Below are 24,844 nucleotides of genomic sequence, written 5' to 3' on the forward strand. Positions count from 1 at the left end.
ATTCATCTTTCTCTTCCCATCTCAGGTCATTATCTGCACATACCCAGAGCTCAAGGCCCAAATCACTGAGATTCCACTTGATTCCCTGGCCGGCCCTGTTGCTCTTCCCTCCTGGAGATTTCTTACAAGTGTTCATCTCTTGTCCTGTCTGTTGTCAGCAGCCCAGAGCAAGCCATCCCATGGGGTGTTGACTGTTGAGCTGGAGCTGGTGTTCCTTGTTGCATTAGAGAACTAGAATAAGTCATGTGATGACGGGCTGGAGGTCGGTTGGGGTGTGGGGAGAAGGGGAAAGGGGAGGTTTCCCCTTCCTTAGGACAGCCTGATGGCTTCTCCTTTCATGGGTCATGCCTGCGCTGTAGTGTTTGAAGGTCATTGCCATACGCTAGGCCACCCACACTTGCTACTTAGTGTCTTCTGGGAGTTTCGTAGCTGTATTTTATGTATAGGGCCGTGAGGCTGTGAGGGCGGCACCTGGATCTTTTTTTTTGCACATGGAGGCCCAGCTGTTTCAGCCCCGTGGTTTCAGACTCTGCTCTTGCTCCTCTGTCTTTCTGTCTGCTCCGTCACCAGTCCACACTGTCACTGTTCCTGTGGCTCTGTAGCATGTCTTTACTCAGGCAGCGTCCGCCTGTCCTCTGACCTTGTTCTTCTCCTTCCACGCTGTGTCAGCCACTGTGGGCCTTTTACTTCCCCAGATAAACCGTGGAGTCGGCGTAGAGTCAGTTTGTGGGGACAGGGGCGGGATGGCACTGAGCCGGCACAGCCGCTCCGGACAGTGTCGTGTCTTCCTGCATCCGACACGGCCTGCCTCTCCCTCACCAATGTCATGCATCGGAGCCTGGTACTTTGCCTCATGTAGACCTCGTACACGTTTTGTTAGATTTATACTGAAGTCTGTCTCTCCGTCTGTCTTTCTTGGTGCCTGTATAAACGATATTGTCTTTTTAATTTCAAGTTCCACTTGTCCATTGCTGGTTTACAGGAAAGCAGTTGACCTTTGTTGCATATTAATATATAATGATACTTTTACCTTGGAGTGTTGCTGTAATCGCGTATTAGCTCCAGGTTTGTTTGTTTTTCTGAATTCTTTCAAATTTTCTGCATAGATGATCATGTCGTCTGTGAACAGAGGCAGTTTTATGTCTTCCTTCCCAATCTGTGTATGTTTTATTTTTCTTGTCTTATTGCACGAGCCAGTGTAACAGCTGGTATGTACGGTATACTGCCAAAAGCTGGTGGTGCGAGGGGCACTGCGGCCTTATTCCTGATCTTCCTGGGAAAGCTTCGACTTTCTCATCACGGAGGTGGTGTGAGTTTGTAGGTATTTTGTGGGTGTTCTTTAGCAAGTGGATGCAGTCCCCTCTGTTCTTATTTTGCTGAGAATCTTCGTCATGAACGGGTGTTGCAGTTTGTTGAATGCCTTTTCCGTGTGTGTTGACACGCTCCTGGGATCTTTCTTTGGCCTGTTGATGTGGCGAGCAGGGGTGTTCCTCCGGCCTTCCGTGCCTTGGTGAGTCCCGTCGGGTCATGGTGCGCGGTGGTTTTCACATGGTGTTGGATTTCCGTGCTGCACCTGTGTTGTTGAGTTTGTGTCTGCGTCCACGAGAGATACCGGCCGGTAGTTCTCCTTCCTTGTGACGTTTTCAGGTGTGGGGTGATGCTGGCCCTTGTGGGGAGGAGACGCGCCCTCTGCTTGTGTTCTGTGTTTCCGGGGCCAGGACGTGCACAGGCAGAGTGGGTTCTCTTCCCAGTCTCCTGGTGCAGTTTCTTCTGGAATTCTCCGCCCCCATGTCTGAGGCTCCCTGGGGTCTGCCGTTTGGGCTGAACACGCAGGAAGTCCAGTGGGTCTTCATTTCAAGGAACTTCTTCCCGCGCAGTCCCCCACATCTGCTCTTATGCTGACTGCATTCCTAAGTGGACTTACTAAAATGCAGGTTTTCACGTTTTAAACCACTGCTTGCTTCTGGTGAGAAAGCCCCAGCCCGTGGTGGAGAGGTCGTGTCGCCACATTTCTCAGAAGCGTCCCCTGTCGCTCTCGGCACGGCCTCCAGGACTTTATGCGCAGCCTGGTTTTAGCGTCGGGTGCTCCTCACGGCTGGGGCAAGGAGCAGGGGGAGGCTGGGGGCGCTGCCCGCCCACTTCTCCTTCTGCCGTCCTCTTTCTTTCTCTTGTCTCCATCCTGGCTCAGTGGCACATCAGGGCCTGGCGGTGCAGTGGTCGGCACATGGGAGGGGCTCCCCGTGTGAAACCGCCTCATTCCTTGGGTCTCGTGTGGGGCAGAGTGCTCACTGGCCCCGCCGCGGCCCTGGAGAGGTGGCTGCAAATGGAATTTGGCTCAAAGGACACTTGGGCACGACCTTGGCAGTGGGTGTGTGGAAAAAGCTGGCTGCAGGACGGGCGGCCGGCCATGCCTCTGCTGTTCTGTTGTCTGTTTCCAGAGGGCATCCTCTTGCACCCCGCCAGGCTCCGGCAGGGCGTGGTGAGCGTGTGCTGACTGGTGAGCACCCACATTTGGCGGGAACTTGTGTCCTGGGTCTTGTGAGACCTTCCCAGCAGCTCTCTGTGGCTTTGACCAGGCGTCCTTATTGGCGGGCAGTCCTGCTTCTGTTACTTAAGAACCTAAGAGGAAACAGAGCCAACAGGAGTCTAAAAATAGCCCAGTGTGCTTTTCCAAGCCCCAGAGCCTGCTTCTGCAGGCCGCGGATCCCCGGGTGGCCGCTGCCTCCTCTGTCCCCCTCCCGCCTTTGCAGAGGCGCCGCCCAGCCAGGCTTTACCCTGCCAGCCTCAGCCCCCGCCTCCCTGTCCTGCAGCCCAGCGGTGCCCAAGCGCCAGACCCTTTCTGCTCACCCACATGCCTCCTCCTGTCAGAGCCCCCGTGCCCTCCTCTCATTTGGCTTCTGCCCGCGGGTCTATCTCACCTCAGGGTGTCCCCTCTGCCTGGGAGATACTCTGTCCAACTCCCTGCCCAGGCTGAGGTCCAGGCCCCTGGAGCCCCCATAACCCAGTAGCCGTGCTGTTCACCATGAGCCCTGTATGCTGTGGGAGTGGTGCCAGGGTGTCAAGGGCAGGAGCCTCGCTCTCCAGGATGTGTGCAGGGCCTCCCCCAGGGCACCTGCTGCCTCTCCAGCTAAGTCCACGTCAGGATGGTGCCCGTGTGGCCCTTGGGGTGGCTGGGCCACGTCAGCTGGGGCCCCATGCATCTCAGAGGTGCTGGCCCACCTGCCGCTCTGGTCTTGGTCTGGGTTGGGTCACCGGCAGGTGGGTGTTCTTTTCCCCTGACTGGACAGCATGTGTGTTCCGTGCAGGGGTGAGCACGGCCTCCAGGACCACATCTGGGGCCAGCTGGGGCGGCCTGGGGGTGGGGCTGCACCTGTCTGCGGCCTTGGGGCCACGCGCTGACCAGTGGTCTCTGTGGCATAGGTGGTCGTGGGCACCGAAGCCCTCTGCACCTGTGTGTGCCAGGGGTCTTCTGCATGTCTTCCCATTTCTCCGTACTTGAAGGTCTCAGTGACACTGGGCCTACTCACGGGGTCCCTGGGCAGGGGCACAGGAAGGCCACAGACATCTTTCTGGCCACTGTTAACTCAGGTCCACCAGCCCCAGCAGCACAGCCGACTCAGCCAGTCCCTTTTGTCAGAGGGTCACAGCCCACCCATGCCAAGAGCAGAGCTGCCACGGGACCAGGCAGGCAGAGCCTGGGAGAGTGGCTGTCTTCTTGCCTCAGCTCAGCAGTGGTGCTGTGGCCTGAGACAGCACGGCCTGGACGGGGGAGCTGCCAGGAGAGGGAGGCCATGTGGATAAGTGGCTGCAGGCGTCTGTGTCCATCCCCAGGAGCAGGCCCAGGGGCGGGATGTGCCGGGAGGACCCCAGGGCTCAGCAGACGGTCGTCCCCAAGGCCGTGGTTTATACAGAGAGAGGATAGGAAGCAACGTGAGCTCAGGACAGCGGTGTGGGGGTGGGGGTGGGGATGCCAGGCACGAGCTTCCAGAGTCCTCTCCCGGGGTGCCCCACAGGACGCACTTAGTTCCCCAAATGAGACGGGACCGTGTGTGTGAGGTGTGGTGTCCAGGCGGCTGGCAGAGACCCAGCGCCGTGTTCTCTGCGGGGGTCGGTCTCACGGGCTTCTCTGTTCGTCGGGCCAGGACCCCCGACTCCGGGAGGGGAGCAGGTGCTCAGCACGAACCCCGTGTCTGCACGGATGGTTCAGGGACCGAGCCCCTCGCCAGAGAGGGTGGCCAGAGTCTGGTTCCAGGCGCCATAGAGGGCCAGCCTTGTGAGCCGGCCTCTGAGGAGGGAAGTCTCAGGCCTGCCGCGCAAACTCTCTCTTGCACAGCACCAGTGAGACTGTGGACTCGAGTTACTCCTGAGGCCTGGCAGGCCTGTCCTTGGGAGTGTGACAGATTTAGAAAGCTCCACAGGTGGAGAGAAGATTTGCAGATAGGACAGCTGGGGTGTGGACAGCCCCCCACGGTGCCTGAGCGCGTTTGGGGGAGCTGCCCCCTCTCCCCACCCCCCGTGCCCTTCACGGTCACGTGCACCACGTGACACCCTGGATGGTCTCTGTGCACGCACTGGAGGGTGTAGGGTTGGCTCGTGGCCTGGCGCACGGCCTCTGCACCAGGTGAGCAGTGCTCGCTGGACCATCTCTGCTCAGGGTCTTTGTTCTGTCCCTTTCTGAGCGGCAGCAGGCCTAGCGCCCAGTGGGCTCCTGCTGTCTTCGTGAGGAGAGCGAGGGTTCCTAGTCACCCCGCGGCATGCATAGGGGTGTAGGTGAGTGTAGTCACCCCCCCATCCCCTCCCCAGCCCCCGGCCCCTGTGAGCCCCTTTCCCGTCCGTGGGGGAGCCTGTTCTGGACATGTCACACACGTGGACTCACACGCCGTGGGGCCTTCTGTGTCTGGTTCCCTCCCTGAGTGTCGTGGGCTCAGGTCCTTCCTGGGGCAGCGCGGGGGGGCGCCTTGCTCCTGCTTGCGGCCGAGGGACACTCCCATGTGTGGTGGACGCGTTGATGGACGTTTGGATGGTCTCCATCGTTTGGCTCCTCCGAATCCTGCTGCTGAGACCGCGCACGCACAGCTTTCGTGGGGACGTGTGCGCTCGCTTCTCCTCGGTACGCTGAGGCGTGGTGCAATAGTGTTTTCAAAGAATGATGAACTTAGACGTCTTGGTTTGCTGAATGCCACAGCTCGGACATCTCGGTCACTAAGAACCGGGTGCTCCTGGAGTCGCCGTGTTAGCATGCTGGCACGCGCAGTGCAGAGAGCCAGCGTTGAAGGCACAGATGGGCTGCTGTCAGGTGAGCGAGCCCGCGGGACGCCGGGGTCAGCCGCCACGCCGGTGTGAAGGTGGTGCAGGGAGCCAGCCTGGCCTTTGCCGTGTGCCGGGCTGGCGCTCTCTCCCCCAGTGGTGCTGTGTGCCTGGGCGCCCGCCGAGTGTATGACCACTGTTCTCCGTGGTAGCCCTGGCCAGCCAGCCGACCTACCTCCATCCAGAACCGCCAGCAGCCTGGGAATCCCATGTGGCCGTGTGCCAGGCTTGCCCCCGGCTGGCTCTGTGTGACCGCAGTGTGTCCTTTGGTGGGGCAGGAACCTCCCGGAGCCACCGCCGCATTGGTCTTACATCCTCCCCACTTCAGTGACTGCGCTCATTTCATCTTCTCTCTGCCGGCGGGTGGGCAGGGCGTGAAGCCGGGTGAGGCCTCCTCAGTCAGCCTCCCTCCTGTTCTCTTCCTTTCAGCTGGAAAGAGGCGACTTCCTCTCGGAAGAGTGGAGAGAGCGGATTGCCAACACAAGGTAGGGCCTGGTCGGGCGGGTGCCCTGAGGGAGGGTGCGTGGCCGTGGGGCGCACTGCAGTGCGCCTGGGAGGGGTGGCTGGCGGAGGCTGGCAGAGGCTGGTGGAGCTCCTTTTCTCCCCGTCCCTCCCCTGCAGCCGAGCAGGTGGCCCGGGAGCCAGACCCAGGGCCCCAGGGCAGGGCCAGGTGTGGCTCGAGGCCGACACGTGCCAGTGCCCCGGCTGCCCGTCAGGAAGGGCCCTTTCCTGCTGTCTGGGCCCTGCACCCAGCATGCAGGTTTTTTGCTGTGTCCACACCTCCCCCAGTGGGGTGTGGGGGCAGGGCTGCTTCTCTGCCTCCGCTGTGGGCCCAAGGTTGGTCTGCAGCCCTTCCCCTGGCCTCAGGCCGGGGGTGCTGCAGTCCGCTGGAGATCGCTGGAAGCTCAGGGACCTGAGAGTTGTTGCACACCCCAGAGCCATCTTCCTGGGGAGAAGTCAGCCTTGCCTTGCCAATGGTGGCCCACTGTTTTGGGGGACCTTGCTGTCTGGTCTCTCCCGGTCATTCCTTCAGGCACGTACTGTCTGTTGCCCCACAGTCCCCACTGTCTGACTCCTGGGGGCAGGTAGACGCTGGGTGCTGTTCTTTCCAGAGCGTCTCCCTTTGTGGCTGTCCCATGAGAAGTCCTCATCTGAGATGGTTCTGCTCTGCTGTCCCCTACTGGCCAGGTTTTCCCCCCTATTCCTGAGAGACTCCTGCTGGCCCCGTGGGTGTCCCCATCTGTGGGGTTCTGGGGGCTCTCCAGTGCTTAGCACTGGCCAGCAGCATCTGGGCCAAAGTGTCCCATCTTGTGGTCACCCTGGTGATGTGAGAGCTCACGGGGAGGGCACTGTCTTCCGGGCCTCGTCTGCTCCTTGTCCTGCAGGCAGATTGGAAACAGGCTTTTGTGACAGGAGAGTGTCCCCTTGATGTCCCCCCGGGTGCTCTGCTTCCTGGAGGGGTGTCCCCTCCCCCCCCCCAGCCCCTTTCTTGTTAGGGACTCGCTCTGCTTCTGACCCCTTGTGCGTGAGATGGAAGGGCAGGTACCTTTGGGGCACCCTTCCTCCATCAGAGCCGTCCCCAGGGCCTTTACTGGCTCACATCCTGTCTTCCCAGGCTCTGTCCCCGAGCAGGGACTGGGACAGGCCAGCCTCACTCCCTGTGAGATTGTCCTGCCCGGCTGTCTTGTCAGGGCCCTGTCCCTTGGCTCCCCAGGTCACCCGCACCCCAGCCTAAAGCCTCCTATCCTTATCTTTTTGCGCGGTGGCACAGGTAGATCACACTGGGCTTGATCCGTGTCTTTAATATTTCTTCCCTGCTACTCTGCCCGTTGGCGTCCAGTGTCTGTTCTTGCTGTGGTCAGGTCTTCTGTGACTGTTCCGCTACCTGGTTGCTCTGATGGCTTCTAGACATCTTGATTTTAAACTGTTGAGACTCAAAACAAGCAGCGAGGGGATGGCCATCAGCCCAGGGTGTCTCCTGTCCCTTTCGAGAGAGGACGTGAACCCTCTGTCTGCGGTTCTGCCCTTTGTGGCCAGGTGTTACCTGGAGGCCCTGGCGTGGGAGGGAAGAGCCACACAGCTGGCTCGGGAGCTGTTCTTCCTGTGGGGCTTGAGACGAGCAGCTGCACGGCTGTTTGTGGACCGTAGCCATTCAGAGAGTGCCTGGCCGTGGGCACGAGCTGGGCCTGGGCGGGCAGGAAGGGGGCGTCTCCGCACGCCCAGTGTGGGGCAGCGGCCTCCCCGGCCGCCCTAGGTGGCATGCTCGGACTGAGGCCCCTGCGTCGCCCAGGGCCAGACGGCGCGGGGAGGAAGGAGGACTGTGCCTCTGGCCCTGCAGGCCCTCGGGCGGCTCACTCTGAAATGTGGCCTGACGCAGTCCATGCTGCCTTCCTGCCCAGGTGCCCTCTCACTCTGTGCCCGGGTGACATTTATGCTGTCCGCGTTCCCACCCTAGGGACGTCCCAGGAGCCGGCAGGGGCCACCCACTGCTAACCTGCTTGCCCCTAGTGCCCCGAGGGCCCCAGGTCGCGTCTCTGGGCTGGGGGGCTGGCAGTGGAGGCGGTCGACGTGGTGCGCGCGGGACTCCATGGCGTCGGGAACCGGAGCCTTCAGCGTACTCAACTGGAATATTATTTTGCAGTGTTATATTTGTGAATAATTTTGCCTTTGGTCCTGAGGTGGATCACCAGCTGAAGGAGCGGTTTGCGAACATGAAGGAAGGTAACGTACCCCAACCCCGCCCCGCGTGGCCACCACGTGCTCACGGCGTACCCCAACCCCACCCCGCATGGCCACCACGTGCTCGAGGTGCCCAGGACCCCCGGGCCTGTCTGTGCCTGGGGTCCTCGTGAGTGTGGACAGCCCTCCCCGTGCAGGCCAGGAGGAAGGCCTCAGGCATGGGGTTCCGCCAACTGTGGTTCTGCCACCTGCTGACAGGCTGACCGCATCTCCCCAGGTGGGGGCTGCCAGGGGGCTTCAGGCTGACCGGTCACACTCTTAGATTTCTTGCAGACCACGAATACCTTCTCAGTACAAACTTATACTGAAGGGTCACTCACCGTATACCTGAAATTCAGACTTGACTGACGTCCCCATTTCATCTGGTGACTCTAACTTGGGGGCAGTGAGGCCACTGGGGTCGTCCAGAGGGTCCTCTTTGGCTTTTTCTGGGTTTTTCCCATGTTTGGGCCCCTCCCCGCCTGGTCAGAGCCGCCCCTGCTGCCCTCGGCTGCCTTCCTGTCCCTGGTGGGAGGAGGGAAGGCCCTTTGCTGCGTGAGTCTTGGACTTGCAGCAGAGCTGCTGGGCACAGCTGCGGGGGGCGGGGGGCAGGGGGGCTCGTGGAAGGAGCTTGATAGCCCGAGCTCCGGTTCCCCAGCTGGGCTGTTGCCCTGGGAGTTGGTTGGCGTGTAGGTAGGATTGCGTTTCCCTTGTGTTGGTGGAGGCTTCTGGATTTGGAATTGCATGGGTGGTTCTCTGGGGTGAGGTCCTCTGCTGTATCTGGCCTGAACCTTCTAGGGGAAAGTTTGTTTTCTGAATCTTGGCAAGCTGAGACTAGGGGCCGGCGTGCTGGGATACAGCCTCTTGGCTGGCCTCGCCACCTGGCCCAGCAAGCTGCTCCTTCCGGGGGAGCACTCTGCTGTCCCTGGCTCCTCCTGCGGCGCACCTGAGGATGTCTGTCCTGAGTGGTGGCTTCGAGATTCCCTCTGTGCCAGAGGTGCACGTGCCACGGGGTCCCGCGCCCCACCCCCACAGCTGCCCTGCAGATGCTGGACGGGTGAAGGAGCTCCCTCGGGCTCTGTCTTAGTGCCGGAGGGGATTCAGGCCACACCCAGGCACCAGGCAGCGTGGGTCAGGTGTCTCTTCTCCCTTTCCTATGTGGGAAGCCCTCCTGCGCTTCGAATGTCAGGCAGGCAAGACCATCCAGTCCAGAACCTTCTAGATAGGTGGGCGTGAACTAGTTTCATTTGAACACCAATTCAGGCCTTTGTAACTGCAGCAGATTGCAGCGTGTGTGCTCTGACTCCCAGCACGGGAGAGGAAACCCAGCGAGCTCCTGGAGGGAAGATAGAAACACCAGCACCTTCTTCCGGGTGCGGGTCACTCTGGACGCCATCGGGGGCGCGCGGGCCGGGCCGCAGTGGGTCCTCCTGCCTCTCTCCCGTGGACAAGGGCCATGTTGCCTGGTTGTTTACTCCCCTCGGTCTGCACCCTCATGCCTCTTGCTTGTGTGTCCTCACTGAGCCGAGAGTCAAGGTCCTGGCTGTTCCATTTTTCATTTTCTCCCCGTGTGGAGAAAGTCTCGGGACGGTGGGGGGGGCTCTGTCCGGCTGAGCTCGGTGATGTGCAGAATCAAAAGTCCTTGGTCATCACCCATGGTGTTTCAGCGTTGACAGGAGCCCACGGCTTGTGGGTCGAGTCCTCCGGCCGAGTGCTCAGACCCCAGTCTGTGGACTGTCCTCCTCACAGACGCCCTGGGGTGAAGGGTGGCCAGGCCCTGGGGCGTGGCAGGGGCTGCTGCTGTCCTCATTAGAGGTCTGGCCTCCCCGGCCCCCAGTGTGGCATGCCCCGTTGGAGGAACGGGTCATGGGCTGTGGCCTCCGTGTGGGCCTTGGCTGGCCTGGGCCCTGTGGTCGGCAGTGCCCTTCCCGGGGCCTGGACGGGAAGGCTCAGGAAGTGCTCTCATCCTTGGCCGGTCACTGCAGGTCCTAACACAACTGCTAAAGCTGCTGCTGGTTTTCTAGATTCTGAGAGGCCTGAGCGCGGCCTTGGTGCTCCCCACCCGGGAGAGGCCTGAGCGCGGCCTTGGTGCTCCCCACCCGGGAGAGGCCTGAGCGCGGCCTTGGTGCTCCCCACCCGGGAGTGGCCTGAGCGCGGCCTTGGTGCTCCCCACCCGGGAGAGGCCTGAGCGCGGCCTTGGTGCTCCCCACTCGGGAGAGGCCTGAACGCGGCCTTGGTGCTCCCCACTCGGGAGAGCCTGTGCCTGCACCTTCCCTGCCCCTCCCAGCTGCCTCCGGTCACCGGTTCAAAGAAGGCCCCAGACGCCCTCCTTGTCTCTGTTGCTAGGAGAGGAATGGCATGGGCCCCCCATGTTGCCTCACAAGACATTTCAGAGAAGCAAAGGGGTCACCCAGCACAGACACAGGTGGTTGCCAGCTGCCTTCAGGACTGACAGCCGTGTGTGCGTGTGGGTTTGTGTGCAGGGGAGCGTGCGCGTGAGGCCCCGATCATTTTGTAGGCATGAACAGTGGCTGTCCCAGGCCCCCCAACCTGTCACTCTCCTGCCTCCCGCCCAACGGCCCACCTTCTGGCTGTCTCGTCCTGGGCCAGGGGCCAGCCAGGTGGGCTTTTGCTCCAGCAGGGCTCCTCTGTGTTTGTTGACGACACCTGCTGGGCATCCAGGCTCATTGCCTCGTGGGGTGTCGCTGCTCTGGTCCCCCCCTCATGGTGTCCTGCAGGCGGGCATGGGGGACCTGATGGGGTGGGACCTCCCGCCGAGCCCTGCGGTCCCCAGCCACCTGACCTGTTGTCCTGTAGTGACACGCGTCCTGTAGTGATGTGCCCTCAGGGGCCCCTTGCAGCTCCCGTTGCCCTTGCCGTGTGGGCCGTGCAGGGTGGTGCGTTCCTAACTGGAGCAGCCTGGCGACCTGGGGTCTCGGCACCACGCTCTTCAGAGGCCCTCCAGGTGCCAGGCGCCCCATGGGACTCTGTTCAGCCTCTGGCCACTGAGACCTTTGATGTGACCCCGCGGTCTCTGACCCTGGCTGCCACCTGACCTCGCACCTGTCCCGGCCCAGCGCTGGGCCCCTCATCCCCTGCTCCTCCCGGGGAAGGTGCTCAGGACGCAGGCCGGGTGGCTGGGTGCTCCCCGTGACCGGGGCACCCTGGCCGGCAGGTGTGTCTGTGCGCGTACGCGTTGAAATGGATTCAGACGGCCTTTCCCAGCTTCAACACGACGTTAGTTTCTTTGACTTTTCCGAGTGATTCTTTTTTTCTGCTACCAAAAAGTGTGACTTCTGAGCATGTGCATCTGTTCATTTGCAGTATTTCTTATCGCGCACACGCTGTGAGCTCCCTTCCGAGCCTGCAGGTGCCTCTGTGCGTCTTTTTTCTCCTTAGAACTCGGCACGTGGAACTACTGCTGTCTGCGTGGCCGTGCCAGCAGACGGTCAAGTAGTGGTTGTGTCACCTGGGACTTGAGGGTTTGCGTTTGCCACTCAGACTCGGTTGTGACTGCCGGACTCGTCCGCACGAGTACCCAGACGGCAGAGGGGGCGCGTGTCCTCACAGTTGGGTGGCCCCCGGTGGGAGCTCTGCCAGGCGGCACCGCAGGGCCCAGAGCACGTCCATCCACGCGAGCTGCTCGTGGCGCAGACTTCCATTGGGAAGGCGTCTCCTGGTTTTGTTCTGGCTTGTGGGAAGCAGACGGGACTCTTTCGCGCTGCTGTCCCCACTCCTCCTGTGGCTTCTCCTTGCTCTGCCAGACTCCGTTTTCCTTCCTTGTGTGTGTGCAGCTGCTCGCCCACGGACGGCAATAACTAGTCTCCGTGTTTCAGGTGGCAGAATCGTTTCCTCGAAGCCCTTTGCGCCTCTGAACTTCAGAATAAACAGCAGAAACTTGAGTGGTAAGAGACTCTCCCGTTGCTGAGTCATTAATATATGTGATTTTAAGCATCTGATGTTTGTCAGTGTGGGGTCTGTCCCCCGGGTGCTGCTCACATCGGGGCAGGTCATTCTCTACGGGGATGTCCCGGGCACTGGGGGTTTCAGCAGCATCGCCGGCCCCATCCCCTCGGTGCCAGGAGCACATCCTGTGTGACCACCACAGACATGCCCAGACATGGCCCTGTGTCCCCTGCAGGCAGAGTGGCCCGGCATGGAACTCAGAGGGACAGGTTTGCCGAGTGCTTTGTGTTCCTGTAGTGATTGGCCTGGGCAGGCGGCGGCTGCCCTGTCCCTGCACAGGAAGGGCTGGCGGCAGAGAGCCAGGGACAGGAGCTCACCTGGGCCCCTGGGCTGGGCCGCATGGCCCTCAGGGGCTCGTGACTTCTCGGGTGCTGCTGGGAGTTCCTGTTGCTGCATTGTTTTTAAGTCATCCTCCAAGTGCTTTCTGATGCCACCCACCCCGGGCTTGTCGCCGTTTTCCTCGGACAAGCCCCTGGGGTAGCTAGCTGTGCATGTCTCCCTGACCCAGCCGCGTGCGGGTGGCCAGCTTCCTCCTGGCCGGCAGTTGAGGCAGGCCCTGGGTGATGAGGTCGTGCGGTTCTGCCCCTTTCTGCCTCACCCGGAGCTCCTCACCTGGGTCTCTCGTGGAGGGAGGGAGCCACCAAGAAGCGAACGTGGCCTAGGGCCCCGTCCGCTCAGCCCCCGGGCGCAGGAGGGGCCCTAAGCGTCTCCCGTTGTGCGCAGACATCGGCACCATCATGCGCGTTGTGGAGCTCTCGCCCCTGAAAGGCTCGGTGTCCTGGACGGGGAAGCCGGTCTCTTACTACCTGCACACCATCGACCGCACCATAGTGAGTGCCCCACATGGGGCGTGTCCCCCGGCCCTCAGTGTGGGTGGGGGTGGGTCAGGAGGCTGGGGGCCCCTGCCAGCTGCCCGCCCGGGAGATACCGCGATGGGCCAGTGTCTGGTGTCTGCGTGCCTGGCTGTTGCTTTCACCCCGACAGGGCTTGGGGCTGACATCTAACAAGACTTTGTCTTTTCTTTTTGCATTTTCAGCTTGAAAACTATTTTTCTAGTCTGAAAAACCCAAAACTCAGGGTAAGTGTGTGTTTTTCCTTTGCCTTCGTGACGTGTATACGCAGCTGGTGGAGGGTGTGCCTGTTGGGAGTGGCCGTACGGAGGAGGGCTGGTCTGAGCGATGCGGACCTGGGGGCCCAGTACACGCCTGCCTCGTCTTCAGCGGCCTGTGTGGGAACACAACTCTTGTGCACGTTTCGGGGGCATGGGTTAAATGAGTGTCTGAAATGGGATTTGGAGACATGGTGAGCTGTGCCGAAAGACAGGATGGCGAACAGCCCTCGTGCTGTCCTGACCTGAGGCCCAAGCCACAGAGGGGCCGGAATGCTCCGAGTTGCTGTCCGAGGGCAGCCAGCCGAAACCTGGCTCCCGCGTCCCTCCTGCCGTCTGCTCCAGCACTCCCTCCCGCACCCTCATGGCCGCAGTTCACTTGCCTCCAGATTCAGTGGCCGTCTGGGCAAGAGTTTTTCTTTTTGTTGCCTCAGACAAGTATCTAAGCAAGAGAGGCCCCCCAGGAGATGGACAGCTTTCCAACCGCCTGCAGTCCCGCTTCCTTCCTACTGTATTTAGGGGCACCCGGGTCTTAACGTGCTGACCGTGCTCACTCCCTGGCGCTGGCCAGCGCTGTCCTTCCCCTTACTGCGGTGTGGCCGGGAGCCCTCACTGAGGAGGACAGTGCTCTAGTGCACGCACCCCTCGGCGTGGGGAAGCATGCTGCCCACGGGAGGGGAATGACAGTCAGGAGGCTTCTCCTGCCCCAGCACCAGGGTCCTGCGCCATTTCGGGGAGGGGGGGGCGCCTGCCGTCTGACACAGAGCTGGGGGTGTGCACGCCCGCACATGCTCTCGGGCTCCTCTGCGCCTCTGCCGTCCCCGCGTGTGCAGAAGGGAGCAGAGCGGGCTGGCGGCGCCAAGCCAGGGGAGCACTTGCGGAGCCAGCCTTCTGCACACACAGCCGACACCTACCCTTCCAGGAGGAACAGGAGGCAGCTCGGCGCAGGCAGCAGCGAGAGAGCAAGAGCACCACGACCACTCCCACCAAGGTGCCCGAAAGCAAGGCTGCCGTGCCCGCGGACACCCCGATGGTGAGTGTTTGCCCCGCGCCCTGCTGAGGGAGGCTTACGTGGCCGGATGGGCCCGCCAGGGCTCCCTTGACGTCCCCACCCCCCATCTGCTAGGATTCCGGGGCTGAGGAAGAAAAGGCTGGGGCGACTGCCATCAAAAAGCCGTCCCCCTCCAAAGCCCGGAAGAAGAAGCTGAACAAGAAGGGGCGGAAGATGGCCGGCCGGAAGCGCGGGCGTCCCAAGAAGATGAGCACTGCGAACCCCGAGCGTAAGCCCAAGAAGAGCCAAACTGCACTGGACCTCCTGCACGCCCAGGCCGCGGCGCAGACGGCAGCGCCCTCGCCGCAGGGTGAGCCAGCCGTGTGCGGGCCCCACAGGCATGCAGTCTGCTGCTCTCCGTGCTCCCCGCCGCTCTGCCTTGGTACAGCGAGCGGGGGCCCTCTCCTGTCCCCTGCGGCGGTGAGAGGGGTGGAGGCCGCCGTGACACCATCATGTGCTGAGTGGCTGGGTACCCGCGTTCCAGACCCTACTGTGGGCACACTGGGGCGTCCTCACGCCTGTCCACAGCTTCGAGCCCCGGTGGGGGCCTTCCCATCATCCTCCCACCCTGGGCTCTGATGAAGGGCTGCACAGAGAGGACATGGTTCGTGTGGATTTCTTAGATCACGCGGGGATGCGACTCCGCTTCTCCAAGTGCCGAGACGTGGTGTCTGGACACACGTTTAGTCTCCGTGTTAACAAGCTGGCCAGTTCTCTGAGGCCGACTCGTGGGAGCCTCCGGCCTGCCGCTGACACGCGGCCGCTCTGTCTCCCTGCAGATGCGTACAAGTCACCTCATAGCCCGTTTTACCAGCTACCTCCCAGTGTGCAGCGGCACCCCCCCGACCAGCTGCTGCTGGCACCCACCCCGCCCGCACTGCAGAAGCTGCTAGGTGAGCCACACCCGGACCTCGCAGGCCTGTGGGGACCCCCGGCGGGCTTCTCCGCAAGCCCCTGTGCTGCCCGGTCCCCAAACCAGAGTCCTACGGGCTCAGGGTCTGTGCTGCCACTGTCAGCCGGGCCCATGTACTCGTCTGTGGGCCGGCTTCTGCCCAAGGGCACACGGGGTCAGGACTGGGGAGGGGGTGGGGCCGGGATGCTGCTCGATCTCCCCAGCACCCGGGATGCCCCCAGAGAACCACCTGGCCCGTGTCCGCTGCACGGGGCTGGGGAGGCCGTGTTGGGGGTGAGCTTGGCGCCCGGTGTTGCTGAGCGGAGCGTGTACGAACTCACACTGCCGGGATAGATTGAGCGGCTGCTTATCTCTAAAAATTGGGTGAAAGAAACTCCTTTTCACATTTGGGGAACTGTCGGTTTTCTCAGCTCAATATCAGTAACACATGCTTCCTAAGAAAACAGGCAGATTTACTAATGGGAACCCATGTGGTCTTGGAGGGAAGAAAACATGGGGTTGTGGTGGCAGGAGCTGTGAGGGGCACCCAGGGTGGGGACCGAAGGCCCCAGCATGAGGGCAGGTGGTGAGACGAACTTCAGCAGCCTCTGGAGGTCGCAGCCGTCCCCCACCCTCGACTTGTTTCTGAAGGGCTGCTCTCCTCCTTCCTGCTGGCCTCAGTGGGGTCATGTCTGTGCGAAACCGTGTACTTGATCCCTCCTAGAATCCTTCAAGATTCAGTACTTGCAGTTCTTGGCATATACCAAGACCGCCCAGTACAAGGCCAGCCTGCAGCAGCTGCTGGACCAGGAGAAGGTGAGCTTGGCCCTGTGCCTCCCACCTGCTGTCCCCCAGAAGGTGCCTGGGTCCCAGGAGAAGCAGCAGTCTCCTCACAGGCCCGTGTACTGTCCCTGCTGGCTTCAGAAAGGCTGTGGGGTCTCGCTGCTCTCCACGGGGTGACATTTTAACCAGCGAGAACAGCTGAGGGTCGTCGGCCTTCTGGGCTGGGGCATGTCCAGCTGAGCATCCCCCCCTTCAGGCCTTTTGTGGGAAGGGACTTGGTGGGGACAGGGCCTTGCCATCACCATGCTCCGTCCCCCCAGGAGAAGAACGCGCGGTTGCTAGGCGCTGCCCAGCAGCTGTTTGGCCACTGCCAGGCCCAGAAAGAGGAGATCAAGAGGCTTTTCCAGCAGAAACTGGATGAGGTAGGGTGCCAGAGGCCACGCCTGCCGCCCTGGGCTTGCTGGCCCAGAAGACGGCCCCAAGCACAGGACTCGGGTGGGGAGGGGCAGGAGCAGGGTGCCGGCCAGAGCATGAGATCTGGAAGGACCTTTTCCTTTCCGGTGCTTTGACTTTTTACATCTTCTGACAGAGGGATATAGAATGTGAGCGTGCGGTCAGAGGGCTACTGGCGTGGGTTCGTGCCCTGGGGGTCATCCCCTTGTTCCTTCTCTGGGCCACCGTAGGTCCTCTCCATGACTGCCATTAGCCGCCACCCCAGCCCCACCCTTACTGCCCCCGAATGGCCCCCAGCCCCAGTCCCTGGCGACTTGGGCCCACTGGGGCCTCCCCCTGCTCTTTCCCGCTGTTCTGCACTCCTGCGTGAAAGCCCACCTGTGCTGTCATGTGTCCGCAGCTGGGAGTGAAGGCGCTGACCTACAACGACCTGATCCAGGCGCAGAAGGAGATCTCGGCTCACAACCAGCAGCTGAGGGAGCAGACGGAGCAGCTGCAGAAGGACAACAGGGAGCTGAGGAGCCAGAGCCTGCAGCTGGTGGGCTCCCGGGGGAGGGCGGGCCTGGAGGCTGTCGTTCTGCTGGGGGCCCTGCCCAGAGGGGGAGAGGCGATCGCCAGGGCCCGGGCACCCTTCTCGAGGACGAGTTTGCCATGACTGCGTGTCTGCAGCAGGACGTCTCAGGACACCCCTGCCCCCAGCCCACACCGCTCCAGTGCCTTCTTTTCCTGGGCTCTCCCCGAGCACCTTGGAGCCAGTGGCGCCCACAACCCTCCCGAAGGCTCTGATGCCTTCACTAGATGGGGCTTTCCAGGTGGCCCAGACTTCGGTATCCTTCTGCCGCCCCCGCAGCCCCCGTGCTGGTCTCCTTAACGAGCCCTCGGGCCAGGGTGCAGATGTCTTGGGACCACACCCCCCTGGGAACAGGGCGCGCTTGCCGGGCATTCAGAAGCGTCACTTCTAACGGGGCCTCCCTGTCGCATCCTGTGGGCACCCCTGCTTTGCTCCCTGTGGGTGTTCTTACAGGGAACCCCAGTCTCTTCCCTGGGCCGCCGCCTCAGCCAGGTCTTCTCTTAGAGGGTTCGCCTCCCTGGGCACACAGGCCCTTGGAGACACCTGCCCAGACGTCTGCTGTGTCTCCCCCCAGAGCCCAGGGTCTGCCCTCTGCCAGGGGGACAGGTGCCCGCGCCGCCCTCCCCACAGCTGCACCTGCTCCAGGGTGGGGGTCTGCCCAACCCAGCTCACCGCCGTGACCCCCCTGTGCCCACAGCTCAAGGCTCGGTGTGAGGAGCTGAAGCTGGACTGGTCCACGCTGTCCCTGGAGAACCTGCTGAAGGAGAAGCAGGCCCTGCGGACCCAGATCTCCGAGAAGCAGCGGCACTGCCTGGAGCTGCAGGTAGGGCTGCGGCCGTGGGGCTCTCGGGCCTCCAGGCTGGCGCCGTCGGCCGAGCCCGGAGCTGTCCTGCGCGCAAGGACAGGGCGTTTGTTGTGCTGTTGCGGGAACAGTGTGGACGTCCCTGTCTCCGACCCTCAAAGGGGAGCGATGGGCTTAGCATCTGAGGGGCCCCACTTGCTCCCAGAGTGTCTCAGGCTCCATTAGAAACTTAGGATTTCCCCGGTGCCCCTTACTGAGTCCTCTGTGAAGCCACCTGCGAGGAGAAACCTCGCAGGAAACCTTAATAGTTTGCACCTTTTGCCGAGAAGGGTAATGTGTTTGTCGAGGTCAGCTGGAAAACAAGGCAGGAAGGAAGGAGGAACACACAGGTCTGTCTCCTCTCGAGGTTTCCCGGAGCTGGCTGACCGGTGACCACAGGACCACAGCAGGGCGTGTGGCGTGGGCATCGTTCGTCCCTGGAAGCTCTGTTTGCCAGGCTGTGGCCCCCTGTTGGGTTGGCGTCTCCCCAGCCTGGCTTCACAGCCCTCCTGGTCACCAGGCCCTTGGGGTCTTTTGGGTGTTTTCTTGTTACAAAACGACACCACAACGACTTGCTCTGCACTGAAGACTCACGTTAAGGATATTTCTTAGAGACCTACTTCCTAGAGTGGGTCTGTGAGTGGTTTACGGTCCCAGGGTAGGGGGCCGAGCTGCTTTCTGAAAGGTCGTGGCCAAGAAGAGGCTTGCTGATCTCTCTAGCAGAGCCAGGCCTTGCTTTTGCGCACACGTCTGTGAGAAGCCATTTGGGCGCTGATCTCTCTGTGGGGTCAAAGCACGTTCGTTACGGGCAAAGCACAAACAAGGCAGAGAAACCAGAGAAAGTGCCTGGTGTCCCGAGCACGGGGAAGGAAGCCCAGGGCCAGGGTCTCCCACGGACGGTTTATCCGTAGCCTACCTGAGCTCAGACGGGCTCCCCACATCCCGTTCCCTGCCCTCGAGTGCACGTGACAGCAGCTTTTCGGCCCGTAGCCCCAGAGCTTCCCGACCCATGCTGGGCAGTCGGCTGCTGTGGCTTGTCCATCACACACACAGCTGGTCTGCGTCCTTGCAGCCACTCCGGGTGTGCGTCCATCGAGCTTTTCTGGGACCGTCACTTGTCTGGGTTGCTGGGTGCGGCCGGGGCCGGCTTGTCCTCGGGCCCTTGGCAGGGGTTTGAGGAGGCCTCTGCACTGAGCAGCAGGCCTGACGCTCTCCTCGCCCAACAGATAAGCATCGTGGAGCTGGAGAAGAGCCAGCGGCAGCAGGAGCTCCTGCAGCTCAAGTCCTGCGTGCCGCCGGACGATGCCCTGGCGGCACACCTGCGAGGGAAAGGCTCCCTGGGCCGGGAGCTGGAGGCCGACGCCGGCCGGCTGCACCTCGACCTGGACTGCTCCAAGTTCTCTCTGCCCCACTTCAGCAGCGCGAGCCCAGAACTCTCCATAAACGGCCATGCGGCCAGCTACGAGGTCTGCAGTGCGCTGAGCCGGCCCTCGTCCAAGCAGAACACCCCCCAGTACCTGGCCTCCCCCCTGGACCAGGAAGTCGTACCCTGCACGCCCAGCCACAGCAGCCGCTCGAGGCTCGAGAAGATGTCGGGCCTGGCCTTGCCCGACTACACCCGGCTCTCCCCAGCCAAGCTGGTGCTGAGGCGTCACCTGAGCCAGGACCACGCGGCCAGTGGCAAGACTGCGGCTGGCGAGCTGCACCCGCGGTGAGTGCACGTGGAGCTCGCCAGCCCTGCTCTGGCGCCCGTGGGCCACCTTGGGGTCTTTTGAGTGAGCGTTCAGCGGTTTGGAAGAGATTCGGGATGTTTGCTAGGCCCAGGCCTCCAGCTGTAGGTGCAAATGCATGGTTGTGGCAGCTCCACAGAGAAGGAACGAGGGATGTGTCTTGTTCCAGAGCTGAGCACGCCAAGGAGAACGGCCTTCCGTACCAGAGCCCTGGCATCGCAAATGGCATCAAGCTGAGCCCTCAGGACCCTCGACCTTCATCCCCCGTGGCCTTACAGATGACAGGGGAGAGGGGCGGCGAGAAGGTGAGAGCGGGGCCCAGGTTTGGGGGGGTGCACAGCAGGCGTCCTGAGCCGGGCCGTTAGGAGAGGCCACCCAGGTGAGGGCCAGGCGGAGGGCCCGAGATGCCTGGGACATGGTGCTGCAGCAGACGCCTTGTCGGGGGCCGTTGCCCGTCAGGACAAGGAGAGAGACCGTGGGAAAGTGACACGTGTGCCCTGGAATTTCAGGAGAAGGAGCTGTGGGGTGGGATGGGTGGGTGTCACGGGACGAGGGACCTCCTCGTGTGCTGGGAGGGTCCCCGCGGCCTTCGCGTGGTGCTCGTGGCCTGACGTTCCTGGTCAGCAGAGCAAAGGCGGTCTGATGGTGTGTGTGCAGGGTTTGAAGGAGCGTGCCTACGCCAGCAGCGGGGAGGCCATCACCAGCCTGCCCGTCAGCATCCCGCTCAGCACCGTGCAGCCGAGCAAGCTGCCCGTCAGCATCCCTCTGGCCAGTGTGGTGCTGCCCAGCCGCGCCGAGAAAGTGGTGAGTGGACGCCGGCCAGGGAAGGTGCCAGCCCCCTGGTGTGACTGGCCCGGGCCCTCAGGCTCCAGCAGTGTGATGTTCCCAGAGCACGCGTGCGGGCAGAGAGGGGTTTCGTCTTGTTTTTTCCCTGCAAGACTTAGTTGCTTTTTGTTAGATTGCGTGCTGGTGAGTTTGGAGTGTACCACGACGCCCCAAGACAAACAGAACCCCAAAATGCAGAGTTCATTACAGTAACATTTTCCCATTTTTATCTCACATCTGTTCTTGTGGAAGGCGGTGTGTGCGGGTAGAGAGGGGATCAAACTCTGGATTTGGTGGAAGCGCACAGCCTGTCCCCCTTCGTCCTGCCTTCCATGCGTGCACCCGTGAAGGGCTCTGTGTCGTGTGATGCGGGCTTGGCCTCGTTTAGTTGAGAGATGATTCACATCCAATCCACCCGGCTGAAGTGCACATTCTAGCAGCACGTAGGGTGTTCAGAGTGACTCACACGTCGGGGGCCTTCTGTGTCTGGTTCCCTCCCCGAGCGTTGTGGGCTCGGGTCCATCCCTGGGGCAGCGCGTGTGGGCACCGCGCTCTTGCTCGCGGTCGAGAGACTTGCCCGTGTGTGCATGGACCTTGTGTCTACCTGTTCATCTGAGGGCGGACCTTTGTTGTTCCCAGCTTCAGCCGTAATGAGTCACGCCGCTGTGAGTGTGCGTGCACAGATCTGGTGTGGGTGGGTATCTTCATCCCATTCCACGCAGGAGTGGAATCGCTGTTCGAATCATAGCTGCAGCCCCTTCCTGCCATCCCTGCTCCCTTCATCCCCAGCCTGACTTTTGCTGTTAGCCAGAGCAGTCCTTTGGAACCAAGTCAGATATCGGCCCTTCACCTTGTCAGAACCTTCTGATGGCTACCCACAGTGCTCAGACCCTGAGCAGGTCACTTCTCCTTCTGTGCGCCGGCTCTCACATGCCTGCTGTTCTCCCTGCCTCAGGACCTTTGCACATCCTGTAGTTTATGTTCACGACTCCCTCCTTGCCCTTCGCCCTCCAGCCCTGGCTCAGCTGACAGCGTGTGCTTTCTCTCCACAGAGAAGCACCCCCAGCCCTGTGCCGCAGACCCGAGAGTCCTCGTCCGCACTTGAAAAGCAGATGGGCACGAATGCCCACAGTGCTGGAAGCAAAAGCCTCGCCCCAGCTCCTGCAGGTCAGAGTGCCCTTCTTGCTCCTGGGTCCATGCCCTTGCCCACGGGTGCCCGTGGGGACACCCAGCCTCTGCCGCTGCTGCTGCTGGAAAGAGAAGGAGCCAGGATAGGCCGGGGACGTGAGGACCCCAGGTCTGCCAGGCCAGGCTCTGAGCCGGCCCACCTCCTCCCGGCCACGGGGTCTGAGCTACATCAGAGCCGTCCGCATGCAGAACGATGAGCCCTGGGGTCAGGGGCTCTGGGCTGGGCCTCGGCACATCTCTGGAGCCTTTGGGCTGAGGCATCCTGACGTTTCATCCTGCAGTTCAGCCTGGGCGGTGTGCCCCACCCGGCTGGCGATGCCCTTGTGGAGCTCCCCGGCCTGTCGCTGGGTTCTGACTCTCCTTCAGAGACCTCTCGTTGTTGCTGCCAGAGGCCCCCGCGGACCTCCGTGCGGGGCCAGGCGCACAGGGCGCCTCTGCTGTATCACGTCTCTGACCCAGCTGTTCAGCCCTGTGGCGTGGGGGTGCCAGTGACCGTGTGTGGACGGGCAGCCTGTGCCAGAGAAACTCTTTACACCAGCTGCTAGCCAGGCTGCCAGGCCCACGGGCTAGTCATTAGTTTGCCGACCTGTGTTAGCACAGGGAGGGCAGGTCCTGCCTCTAGTGTCCAGCACACCCCGTCCTCTGGGGCGGGGAGGGGGGTTGGGTTTGTGCAGAAGACGCGGACCTCAGTACGGCTTTCCGTGGGCTTAGTGAGCCTCCGGGGGAGGCCCCATGAAAGGGCTCCCTGGGGCGGGGCGGGAGGCTGCCCAGGCCCACCTGGAGTTGTCGGGTTCCACCAGCAGCAATCATCGCACATCCAGACATGGGGCAGAGCCACGTGTCCACCTGTGCGCACAGGAGCGTCCGGGACTGGCGCAGCCGTGCCCGGTTCATTGGGGCCGGTCTCTGGTGCTCGACGGAACCACACGGAGCGGGGGTTCCCGGGTGCGGAGCTTCCTCCCCGGCTGCCCCCAAGGCAGTGGCGGCCCCCCTGAGAGCCCCACTCTTCCTGGCAGGCTTCTACACTGGCTCGGTGGCCGTCAGTGGGGCCCTGGCAGGCAGCCCGGCCCCCCTCGCTCCTGGAGCCGAGTCCAGCGCCTTTGACGAGGTCTCCGGCTCAGGAAGCCTGTTCGCCAGCGTGGGGTCCTGCAGCTCTACCCCACAGCACCCGCCCCTGCTGCCGCAGTCCCGCGGCTCTGGCACGGCCTCACCTGCCCATCCACTCTGCGCCAGCCCCCGGCTCAGCAGTGCCACCCAGGGCCCGCTCCCCGAGGCCAGCAAAGGGGACTTTCCGTCCGAGACCGGCTTCTCCGACCCCGAGGGCGAAGCCAAGAGGAGAATCGTCTTTACCATCTCAGCTGGCGGCAGTGGTGCCAAGCAGTCACCTCCCAGCAAACCCAGCCCTCTGCCCACGGGTGCCCGCGGGGACAGCGGCCAGGGCCACGGGTCGGACAGTCGCAAGCGGGGCAGGAGGAAGCGGGCGGCGGCCGGGACCCCCAGCCTGAGCTCCAGCGTGTCGCCCAAGCGTCGGGCCCTGCCGTCCGTTGCCGGCCTCTTCACGCAGTCGTCAGGGTCCCCACTGAACCTCAACTCGATGGTAAGGCGAGGGCCGGCTGGGGGGCAGGGACGCAGTGGGGAGGGCATGCCACCTCGGCCCACGCGGGTGCCTGCACGCGACCTCTCACGCTTCCAGCCTGGCCAAGGTGGCAGGGTCCCAGGAGCACAGCCAGGAGGCAGGCTTTGCCATCCCCTAACGCAGTCTGAGATCCGGGGCAGACCTGGGCGGGAGAGACCCAAGCAAAGCCCTTGGGTGTCGGTGCTCGGGGAGCCTGTTGACAGGCTTGTGCTGTGTCTGTGCTGGTCCCTCAGGTCAGCAACATTAATCAGCCTTTGGAAATCACGGCCATCTCGTCCCCCGAGAGCCTGAAGAGCTCCCCTGTCCCCTACCAGGACAACGACCAGCCGCCCGTTCTCAAGAAGGAGAAGCCCTTGAGCCAGACCAACGGGGCCCACTACTCCCCACTGACCTCAGACGAGGAGCAAGGCTCCGAGGACGAGCCGGGCAGCGCCAGGCGAGTGGGGCCGGGCGGGGTGGGCCAGGGGTGTCCGCGGGTGGGGTTTCTGGGAGGCGAAGCGCTTGTGGTGAGGTGGGCCCTTCCAGGGCAGGGTATTGGCGAAGGACAGGCAGCATCCGGCTGCCGTTAGTTGGTGGGTACCAGGCCCCTGACTGTGGCGGCTTCCCGCCTGAGGTCCCTCAGCTGCTATCCACAGTCCCACAGAGCGGCTGTGTTCAAGGGCACAGTTTCCCCAGATGTCCACCTTTACTTGGTGAGAAAGCCGCTCATGAAGGGCCTGGGCGGTCTTCCCACCTGGGCGGTCACAGCAGGGCCAGCCCCCTGGGCCTAGAGCCCCCAGGGCGTGGGGTTGCTGTGTCTGGTCTCGGTCCTGGTGCCTACGTCACCTGGTCAGAGTAGATGGAGGGAGCGTGGGCGGCCACGTTGGGGCTGCGGGCTCGAGGGAGCAGAGTTCCCCAGTTCTTGTCGACGCTGCACAGCTGGTGTGTTTGATCGAGAATGGTGTTCCTTCCTAATAGATAACAGCTTTATTAAATCTCATTCACATCGTGCATCGCCCGTCTGGAGAGTGTAATCTGGTGGTTTTGGGTATATTCACAGAGTTGTGCAAACATCACCCCTATCAATTTTAGAACATTTTTATCACCCCAGAAAGAAGCCTGTATCCCTTAACATTGACTCCCCAGCCCTGGCTCCCACCAGCTCCTCTCTGTCTGTGTGGACGGGACTCCTCTGGGGACCTCCTGGGAGTGGGGTCCTGCGGGATGTGTCCTTCTGGGTCTGGCTGCTCTCGCTGAGCCCGGTGTCCTCAAGGGTCTGTCCACGTCGTGGCAGGTGTCAGGGTCCGTCCACGTCGTGGCCAGTGTCAGGATGCCTTCCGTTCTAGGGCTGGGTGGTGTTCCAGCATGGGGATGGACCGCACACATTGTGGTCATTCATTTGATGCTGGTGGACACTTGGGGTGTGTCCAGTGTTTAGCTAATGGGGATAATGCTGTTGTGAACTTTCATGTACTTTTGTCTGAAAATGTTTTCAGTTGGGGCACCTGGGTGGCTCAATCGGTTAAGTGTCCGACTCTTGATTTTGCGTCAGCTCATGATCTCAGGGTCGTGAGGTCGAGTCCCGCATCGGGCTCCCTGCTCAGCGTGAAGTCCACTGGAGGATTCTCTCTCTCCTCCCACTGCATCTGCCCCTCCCCCTGCTCACGCACACACGTGTGCACGCTTCCTCACTCTCTCGAATAAATGAATAAATCTTTAAAAAAAGAAAAGAGGGGCGCCTGGGTGGCACAGCGGTTAAGCGTCTGCCTTCGGCTCAGGGCGTGATCCCGGGCGTT

At 62.1% G+C, this 24,844-nt stretch overlaps 1 protein-coding gene across 1 annotated transcript in view; it reads left to right on the forward strand.

The window, feature by feature from the left end:
• Positions 1–24,844, forward strand: part of DOT1L (DOT1 like histone lysine methyltransferase) — a 50,307-nt gene that overhangs the window by 17,044 nt on the left and 8,419 nt on the right. Inside the window, exons 7-24 of the mRNA XM_019806611.2 lie at positions 5,737–5,792; positions 7,949–8,028; positions 11,862–11,930; positions 12,715–12,821; positions 13,028–13,069; positions 14,022–14,132; positions 14,226–14,460; positions 14,930–15,043; positions 15,767–15,858; positions 16,146–16,247; positions 16,679–16,816; positions 17,547–17,672; positions 18,917–19,401; positions 19,590–19,725; positions 20,078–20,224; positions 21,298–21,412; positions 22,450–23,030; positions 23,303–23,505. Of these exons, the coding sequence (XP_019662170.2) occupies positions 5,737–5,792; positions 7,949–8,028; positions 11,862–11,930; positions 12,715–12,821; positions 13,028–13,069; positions 14,022–14,132; positions 14,226–14,460; positions 14,930–15,043; positions 15,767–15,858; positions 16,146–16,247; positions 16,679–16,816; positions 17,547–17,672; positions 18,917–19,401; positions 19,590–19,725; positions 20,078–20,224; positions 21,298–21,412; positions 22,450–23,030; positions 23,303–23,505 (2,939 nt within the window). The remainder of the gene's footprint in view (positions 1–5,736; positions 5,793–7,948; positions 8,029–11,861; positions 11,931–12,714; positions 12,822–13,027; positions 13,070–14,021; positions 14,133–14,225; positions 14,461–14,929; positions 15,044–15,766; positions 15,859–16,145; positions 16,248–16,678; positions 16,817–17,546; positions 17,673–18,916; positions 19,402–19,589; positions 19,726–20,077; positions 20,225–21,297; positions 21,413–22,449; positions 23,031–23,302; positions 23,506–24,844) is intronic.

The sequence above is a fragment of the Ailuropoda melanoleuca genome, chromosome 4 (genome assembly GCF_002007445.2).
Source record: "Ailuropoda melanoleuca isolate Jingjing chromosome 4, ASM200744v2, whole genome shotgun sequence".
Taxonomy (NCBI): domain Eukaryota; kingdom Metazoa; phylum Chordata; class Mammalia; order Carnivora; family Ursidae; genus Ailuropoda; species Ailuropoda melanoleuca.